This window comes from Gavialis gangeticus, unplaced genomic scaffold (assembly GCF_001723915.1).
Source record: "Gavialis gangeticus isolate Ggan-Ray unplaced genomic scaffold, GavGan_comp1, whole genome shotgun sequence".
Classification (NCBI taxonomy): Eukaryota; Metazoa; Chordata; order Crocodylia; family Gavialidae; genus Gavialis; species Gavialis gangeticus.
Genome location: NW_017728998.1, coordinates 6929429 through 6939040, shown reverse-complemented (window position 1 = coordinate 6939040; position 9612 = coordinate 6929429). Strand labels below are relative to the sequence as shown.

Genomic DNA, 9612 nt, shown 5'->3' with positions numbered 1-9612 from the left:
TGACAAGATGAAAACCATCCTTGAGAATCACAGCACATGAAATAAATGAGCTTGAAATTGCAGAAGCAAATTTACAAGACCCTTTAAGATACCAGCTGTGACTCTACTTTCCAACGCGTCATTTCTTAGTACTTACGAGTCCATTTGGCATAGTTTGCTGCCCATGATTCAGGTACATATAGTGGTCATTGTATCCAGTGTCCAAGTACATGGCAAGAGACGGGAAAATAGAAAACAAGAAGCATCTGTTGTCACCTGCCAATTGTAAGAGGATAAAGTATCAGAGACCAGATGAAGGGCAAAAAACATGACTTGCCTACAAATATGGTAGTTAAGATCTTAAAAAGGCCCAGCTAAATATATCCAGACAAGTACTGGCATGGCAGCAGAGCCAACGTCGATGTGTAAGCAAGGCATGTAGTTACAATGCTCAGTCGCACCCTTTGAGGCCCCTTTGAAATCAAAGGGAGTGCATGTCCATCAGTGGGGGAGGCATCTGAGGTCTCTCAGGGATGTCAGAGTACTACATATAAGCTAGTCTACCCCCAATACTTGCACCAGTTTACTTTGGATTGGTTCAGTAGACCTGTACAAACATCCTGCTTCTGTCTACAGTTGCACAGATGTCAGTTAGCTCAACTTGGTGGGAGATATGTATGTGCAAAAGGACTTTGCAAGGTCCTTACTTTCCAATGCTTTGCCCTTGTTGTTGTTTATACCTGTGCAAAGATGGTACAAAGTACTATCCACCCAGCATGGTTGAATATTGTATTTGCTACTCACTTTTCACAGGGGTCATCACACATATATAATGATACATTTATCACTGTGCAAAGAATATAGACTAAGGGGTAAATTAAACCCAAGAACATTTTAGAAATTAGTCATATGCAATGCACTGAGTCAATCTATGTCTCAGGAAGTTTTTATTAGTACGTAAGAACTCTCAACAGGCTAAATTGTCTGTTGAGTCAGTGCAATGTTGAATCACTGCAAAATTTTATTAGGATTATTAGACCTTGTGTTTCCAGCTTAGTGAGTTAAAACCACAAGTTAGAAAGTGTCTCTGGCAACATCCGATTCTGTTATCCTGCCTGCCATGACAGTTTATTGAATGCAAGCGTTACAAGTCTTTTGCAAAACTTCTCAGCAATTAAAGTATGTACTAGAACATATGATAAGTAGCATTCGCAAATGAAATAACTTGACTATTTAAATCCTCCAACTCCTCTCCTCAGCATGCCCAAAGGCACCAAGTAACACACTCAATTAGGCACTGCCACATTTCATAACACTGGGATACTAGACACAAAGCAATCACATTGAAATGCTACCTTGTGTATGTTTTCCAGTGCTTTAGTTTAAGAGCACCCCAAAGTTTGTCAATGAAAAACCAGTTGAGCCAACATAAACTAAAGTTTTTAGTCAACAATCTCCACACCACTGTAATTTTAAACTGAAAACACTGACAAACAGTAGCAGAGTAAGCTGTACTGTATGCAATGGTACTGTTTTTACTATTCTGCCTAACTGTTGCTCCAGAAATAAAAGATTGCCATCTACTGGACATTTGATTTAGTCTGCAGTTTGAAGGGCTACAGTGTCTCCATCATACCCATATAGGTCCAAAAACTCAGGGGGAACTCTATCCCAGGGTGTTTATTCCAGTTAGCAAATCCTATAGGCTCTTCAAGTTGTCAGTGAATAACAAACAAGCTTTAGGCAATCACCCCAAATAGTTTTGCGTTGGCAACAGCAACGAATACCTAGACATTTATTTTTTAATGGTATCCCAGATGAGACTTTGCTTTGGAGTACAAGGAAACACGCAATGCCTATATTTTACAGGAGGATGGTATGTGTTACCAGTATCACTGGGGAATTATCAGGTCCAGGAAATGGATATCAGAGGGGATCTGTAAGGAACCACATCTCTGGAACTGTACTTTCATTATGAAAACTACATTTACTCTAGCTACAGCACAAGCCTGCCTGGTAAAGAAAGACTGTGTAAGGAAAACAATAGTGAAAGAATGGTTTGATGAAACCCTAGTTTGTAAGAATTTCTTCTATTATGATTTTGTCTTACTAATAAAATGAACTACTGTGGATATGAAAAAGAAGAGAGGAGAAGTATTACAGGTTCAAATTACTTTCTTCCATGGGGCAGATAACTTTAATTAAAAATTCCTAAGAAAAGGAGCAACTTGAAAACCCTGTAAAAGTTCCTTTCTGTCATTAAGCCAAAAGCTACTAGTAAAGTCTTCAGTGGTACATACCCGTGCAGCTACTGTGCGGTATAAGATTTAGGCAGAAAAATAAGATTCTTACCTTGAAACTGCGGTTTAACTTCCCACGAATGTGATGCAAACCCACCAAAGATGTATCCATCTGTGTCCTTTAAGACCAGTAGGCAGGGGCCCTTACTTACAATATGGCCACATAACTGTGAAAAACTTTCTCCGTGAAGCCTAGAAGAAAACAGAAGCCTCCATTTGTGCTGCAGCTCCATTGGCAGATAGGAGTTGATGTATATAATGGATGGAATGTCAAGGAGACTAACAAATCCTTCTCCTTTGAGGCCTTTGCATTTGGGAACCAAATTGACTAGGTCTTTGGCCTCATCTGGAACTGAATGAAGAACAAGGAGCCCCAGCCTGATAACAACGCTGAGGAAAGTAGAGATCTGTGGCACTCGAAACACCCAGTCCTCAATGACACTTTGATCGCACGTGGCATTCTGTAGCTCAGCACCCACGAGACTCTCTCCACCTAAATACATATTAACACAAGTTAGTGGCAAAGCTGCTTTGGGCCTCAAGTCTATGTAATTCCTTAAGAAAACAAGTTTTTTTTCATTCAAGATCCAAAAATCAGTATTTCCAATATATTAGCAATGCATGCCGACAGAGCAAAAGATAGCTGAAACTGGCAACAAGATCGAGTAAATATACCTGGAAAGAAGGGCAGCAGCTTGAAACAACCAGTAGCTGTGCGTAAAAGGTGGCAAGGAACCATGATGTCTTTATTATAACAGATAGTAGGAAATGAGGGGTCTAATATAATGGCTTTAAAGAGAACCATAAAGGGATACAGATGCCCCAAAACACCCTTCAAAATGCGAGCTAGGTGGTTGTACAATGTTTTACAAAACTTAGCCGTAAATCTGCAATTGGGACTGAACTGGGGCTTCAAGGCCAAAAGCCACTGGAACTCCAACAAGCAGCTTGTACGGGTAATTAAAAGTCCCAGATCTGATCTCAATCCTCAAGTCTTTGGTTTTTGATCTAATTTAAATCCAAGGCAGATATGGCTCAAGGAAACAGATCTCACAGGAAGAGTGGATTTTGTGAGGTCTGTGCCTCATGCTCCTTCAGTATGTTCAAGCGCACCTGCAGGTCTCAGTTCCGACAGCAGCTGAGAAGCCAGTGTCTTTACTCCGCTGGCAACATCTCGAGTCTTTTCCAGATCCCAGCCCTTCAGCTCCTTCCTATAGTTCAGTACATGGACTGCAACAGTGACGAGATGCTCTGTGAACTTAAAGGTGATTGTGATCCCATTACAAACTCCGTATCAAACGAAAAAATCACCAAGAACCTCACCAAAGCACCCCACATGCTTAGCAGCAAGGGCGACCATCAGTGCAGATGGCAGTAATCTGACTGACCAAGACACCTACTGCTGTACTTAAGTGTTAGAAGTATCGCCCATCTGCATTACACCCTTCCCTCAAATGCTTTATACGCCTCTGCTCTCTCGACATTTTTGTAAGAGACAGCTCTTATACATGGGCAAACTGTGACAGAAATAAAGGGCGGTGTCATTTACAAGTAGTCCAAACGGGGCAGTGGCAGAGGAATTCTGCTCAGTTTTGCTCAGTTCTCCGGGGAGCAGGTGGGTTGTCCCCTCCTGACTGTTCTCCCATTGAGCCACTCCAGACCAGCATTGGGGAGAGCAGTATGAACAAGGAACAGTCACTGAGTTCTTCTAAGTCCAGCCACTGCCTTGCAAGAGGGCTACCCAATGGGCACGGCTCAGAGAAGGCAGCAGCGGAAAAGTCCACAGGCTCTCCTCCCCTTGGAACACCTGCCACACACACCTGGCCCCAAAATACACCCAAAGTCAGAGCCAGTCCTAATTCTCTGTGTTGTGCTCTAACCACTACCTCCAAACAAATGTCCAGTTTTAAACAAAAGCCAATGAATTTCCCCTTCACCTCTTGGATCTGTTTCCTCGTCACAGGCCCTGCCGTCTCAGAGATCATTCCCATTATGATGCCACTCTTCTCATCTGCCAGGCCTTTTAAAAGGTATGACATAAACATTACAAACTGCTCCTTAACAATCTGTTCACTTGGCCCAGCAGCCTTCCCAGGCAGGTTGACACTCCTCATTCCATTGAATAATCTGATGGTCATCTGCTCTGGTAACGCTTGCTGTGTGTAGGCCTGTCAGGGAAAGAAGCAAGAGGGACAGGTTTGAACTTGGAAGAAGAAGAATTCTAAATAGCATTAAAGCTACTACGTGCCTAAGTGCAGTGGTTATGACCAACATCTAATAGATACGAATAGCGTCAAGCCTGTACTGAATCACTTCTCCAAAAGACAATCCCCATCTTTAATCAATCATTTTATAGCATCCCCAGTTATAGTGTCCAGGCTTCCAGTAAGCTGTTGTTTGACTTTCAGGTAAAGGCCATGACAGTTTTACAACAACTCTGTTAGGACTGAATTTTGGAAGAGTTAAAAAGACACAAATCAAGGCTCTCCATAAGAAAACATGGATTCAGAGGCTTGCAGCTCAGGGGTCACCGGGCAAAATAGCAGGAACTTCACTCAAGCCTTTGCAGTAACACTGGTATAGAGGCAGCAAAGTCCCTTTGCTGGATTAAATTTCATAGGTTCAGTTTTATTTCTAATGAAGCCAATGAAAATGCTGTAGCTGCATCATAGCAGCCATTACACACAGCTTCAACCCATTCCCGCTGACATCAATTGTAAAACGCCCACTGATTTCACCGGGAGCAGAACTGAAAGCAAGTCTTAGCCATGACAGTATATTGAGGGCAGAGCTGCTTTAGGAAAGCACCATAGGAGCCTACAGTGAGGCAAGCTGCAGGAAACTCCTGTAAGCAGCTTACCCAATGACTTCAGAGCTGCATCACTATCCCACATCTCCCTCTGTCATCACTACAACTACACTGTTCTGTCCTAGGAGATACAGGATGGCTTAGCAGGCTCATACATGAGACTAACACTTCTCCTTGCCTTCACATTTCCTTTTTAAACGGGGTTTGAAGAGAACTAACAACACTAAAATGACAGCGGTCATTGTTCTCCTGAACAGATCCAAAATAGCAAGAGTTATATTACACCCCTCAGTCAGCAACTTATTTTTTGTTTCATGGCAACAGCTGGAGCTCCCAAACAGAGCAAAAGCTCTTGTACCATCGGATATTTTAAAGGGATTCAGGCAGATGGGAGCTTTTCTAAATCTCCCTAGGTCCCTACCTGCATCTTTAAGGACTTATATAGCTTTAATAAAAAGAGCTGGCCTTTCTAATCTAAATAGATGGGAGACAGAGACTAAGGGTGACAGGAGAAACTGAAAAAATGTGATTGTCCAAGGCCACAGCAAGTTAGTGTCAAAGACAAGAAGGGAACCTAGGTCTTCAGGTTACCAGGTGCTAGATATTTAAAGATCTCATTGATTTACGAGTTAGATACCTAAATACTTTAAATATCTGGCCCTTCACCATGTTGCTGCTTTCCTTCAACTTTATTTCAATGATCCTATAACATGTGACGCTTATATAAAAATATGCTCTTTGTATTGTCATAAGTTACACATTTGCCTCCTGTCCCACTCAAGTTGTCAAGGATTACAAAAAAAATATTTTCCCCTCTTTTCTTGATTACAAAATCAGCGCAAAGCAAATCAGTTTGGAATATATGTTAACGAGGTAAAGCATACAGCCTTGGCTTCATCAAGCAAAATTAAATTCTCTCTCTTCCGGCCAAGTCTGAAGATTAGTGGCTGTGGGTGCAGTTGAAAGAGAACGATATGAGCAAACACGAATCTAATTATGTTACAACTTGCCAAGAATTTCTGTAAATTACAACACATCATAAATTCTGCAATATTCTCTCCCTTGGAGGGTTTTGACAAAAGATATTTGCATATTTGAGTTAGTTCATAACTGCAATTCATGTTGTTTATTCTGTTGAGTGCAATTCAAAAGATACCAAGTACAAAAACAGTGACAGTTAACCTTAAACTGTAAGAGAAAAATTATAAGAGCCTACAAATGCCAAACTGTGTCAAATAAGGGGCCCATGCTCACCCAGTATCTTATCTGATGGGGCAAATGGCAGATGATTTAAAAGAACTATATTAGAAACAGGGCATGAGTAGAGTTATTCAATCCATCATACTCAGGGCTACATGCCTAATTGTTGTATTTAATAGCCTCTGATGGACCTGTGCTCCATAAATCTAATCCCTTTCTGAACCTCCTTCTCCATACAGACATATTTAATGTGATATTAAAATGTAATACTGTCCATAATTAACTGCCCACAAGTATGCATTTCTCTTCTAAAGTAATATTCTACACGTTACATTACAGATATATCACGATTGATGGATTGTTCTTGCCTTTAGCTTTGCCAGAGTCACAAATTTTCTGGTGGTTTTTTCATTCTTTACTCCTGCTGGACCATCCACCCCAGATAAGGTATCAAATACTTTATCAATATCCGTCTGTTCTTCAGGAAGAAACCTGGAAAGATGATTCTGATAGGAGCTGCTTTCTGTGTTGCCCATCTTTCCAGAAAGGTGATGGAGTCCTGCAATGGAACAAACAGAGAGAAAAAAGACAAATAAAAGCATGAAAAGATTGATTTAGAGGGGAGGAAGGGAGACCCAATCCCCCCTTCCTCCCCTGCTCCCATAACACACCCACACCTTGGTGATAAAAGAAAGAATTCCTGACCTACAGGCACAAATTTTGCAAGTTGAAATAATTTAATTACACACAAAGTACTGCAAGTACAGCAAAAACAGAGATTCAATGCACTCAAAGGAAACAATATAAACATTAAATAGTATTAAAACACCTAATGTGTTTTTTAAACCACACACACTACGCTCGCCCTTTCTACCAACACACACATCACTTAAGGCTTATCAAATGGAAAAACCAATAAGATCTGACAACTAAATTAGTTTATACAGAGCTAATGTAAAAATGTCAGTTGGAATACATCAGGAGAGGCAAACCAATTACGTTGTTTCTTTCTGATGTTTCTTTCTGATGGACTGAAGCCAACCTCTGCCAATAGCACTTAGGAGCAAAATTGTACCTGCCATAGGCAAGGAGTCAATAATGCAGAACAGGTGAAAACTTTTTCTATACACCGAATTTGTGCACCAAATTTTCAAGGCTTCTAGGATGAGACTCGTCCCTGTCATTTTCAGTAAACTGCAACTGAATTGCAGACTGTCCACAATTTACTAAAAATGAGTCAGTCTGATGGCTGCTAGTAGAAGCTTTGGAAATGAGGGGAGATAAGAGCTATAAAAGTGACTAGCTCAGATCAGTGTCAAGGTTTCTAATAGCAACCCTCTGACAGCTCTTCCCCGTCACCATTTCTGTCTAGTTAGCAAAGATGTCATGAAGCAGATAGCGAGGCTGAAAGATACTGGGCACTTACACAGCTTGTGTACTTCAGTGATATGCAGATAGCTACAATAGAAACCATCAGTAACGAGCGGGGACCACTGTTGTGTTTATGGTGTTAAACAAATGTCACTGATCCAGTAGTGCACGTAGGTGGAGTACACTGTGCTCAGCTGCCTCCACGGCCCTGGAGGTGCGTGTGGGGGGACGTCTTCACAGCCAGACAAACCGTGCCAGCGGAGTGACTCAGAGCAGGCAGTGTAAAGCCACCTTTCCTGTTCCTCCACTGCGCTTGGGGCTGAGCATGTCTCAACCAGCAGAGAATTGCACCCTGCATGGTTTAGTTAAAGATTACACGAACTTCCACTTCCTTTCTATTGTATTGATAGTGAATAAACTGTACTCCTTTGGTTGGCAAGTGGCACCTCTCCTCCCTGGATTTTTTTTTTTTTTTTAAGTTTGCCAACATTTCCTGCTTTCCCTGGTGGTTTGGAATCAGCTTCCACCTCCTGCCCTTTTCACCCCAAGATGGAGAAATCTGCCATGGGAGAAAGTCAGGATGTGCTGAAATCAGTTTAACCGGAGAGTTTAACCCTTCCCTGCCTCCCCCAAATCCCTATGAGTGCCACGGCCATGCCACAGGGAGATGTGAACCAAAGCCCAAGCCACTCCAGACTGGATTTCTCTCCGTGGCCCCAAGTCCTGGGACCTCCTGGTCAGTAAGTCCTTAAGCTGGTGAGCCACCTGACCAGGAAGGAGGCTCCAGCTAGGAGGACCCCGGCAGGGCCAGCTTCCTGCCTCTCATCTGTTCCTGGCAAAGTAGAGCGGGGGGGCGACACGGTGGATCCAGCTGCCAGCCAGCCTCCATTTCCCAGCAGCCCCTGCCAGCATGACTGGGGCTGGTTTCCACGGAGAACACAGCAGCAGCCGCAGGGTGATACCACAGGGGCCAGGGTTTCCATGGAGACCGGCCCCAGCCACGCTGGCAGGGTACACAGCAAGGCAGGGAGCTGCTTCGGGGCATAGCCAGATTAACGCCCAGGCCAGGACTTCCTGGTGGCCCCAGCATCGCCAGGTCCCAGCTTGGCCGCGATCCTGTGTGCTGGCCGCCAGCCGGACCGAGCCCCGGTGGGGCAAGGGGCTGCCCCCGAAGCTCGGTCACGACCACTGAGGTCTGCTCGAGGGCCTGAGGACTGGTCCAGAGCCAATGGTTGGTGTCCCCATCCCCAATGCCGGGGCTAGGAGAAGAGCCAGCAATGCCACCCCCAGGCAGACATGTGACCCGCCCTCAGCTTGCACGGACATGAATATTAACGACCTGCTCTTGCATATTCATGAACCCTCCTTCTCACCCAGCCTATGTGACATCAATGGCCAGCAGCAGGACATGAATAGGAATAACCAGCATCTAATTAATACGTGGAAAGGGACATGCCCCCTCATTAATATTTATAACTACAGTTCATGCATATGGTAAACCAGACACACACACATCACAATTAATTATTAATAATTAGATTAATATTAACAATATGAACTGCCTGGTCATTAATATTAACCAATATGCATGAGCAGTGACACTGCTGATTTGCAGAACATGGCCACGCCCACCACTCATTATTATGAATGAGGCTGTTTGGTCACGCCCATTTCACCGCGACTCTGAATAGTAATGAGGCTCCTTGCTGGCCACGCCTATCTCATGAATATCAATGACGCTCCTTGACGGGTGACCACGCCCAGCTCATGAATATCAACATAGCTGCTTGGTGATCACGCCCTTATTTATTAATACGCATGAGGCCAGTCTCGGACCACGCCCACCTCTGGTTAATAGCCCTGGGGCCAAACAACCAGCACCTCCCCGCCCCTGTCTTTAATATTCATGAGGCCACGCCCCCTCCCGTGACTCACCGCCCTTGCGCGCGGCCC

The 9612-nt window shown here is 43.6% G+C and overlaps 1 protein-coding gene across 3 annotated transcripts in view; it reads right to left on the bottom strand.

The window, feature by feature from the left end:
* The window catches only part of TLDC1 (TBC/LysM-associated domain containing 1), a 19078-nt gene that overhangs the window by 9324 nt on the left and 142 nt on the right, over positions 1 to 9612 (bottom strand). Inside the window, exons 1-6 of one of the 3 annotated variants that reach the window (XM_019505458.1) lie at positions 6994 to 7101; positions 6657 to 6847; positions 4217 to 4447; positions 3393 to 3537; positions 2332 to 2772; positions 137 to 255 (exon numbers count right to left, since the gene is read on the bottom strand). In XM_019505458.1, the coding sequence (XP_019361003.1) occupies positions 137 to 255; positions 2332 to 2772; positions 3393 to 3537; positions 4217 to 4447; positions 6657 to 6847; positions 6994 to 7099 (1233 nt within the window). In that variant the 5' untranslated portion in view covers positions 7100 to 7101. Of the gene's footprint in view, positions 1 to 136; positions 256 to 2331; positions 2773 to 3392; positions 3538 to 4216; positions 4448 to 6656; positions 6848 to 6993; positions 7102 to 9612 lie in introns of those variants that run through there. The other 2 variants (XM_019505460.1, XM_019505459.1) reach the window with 2 other exon arrangements.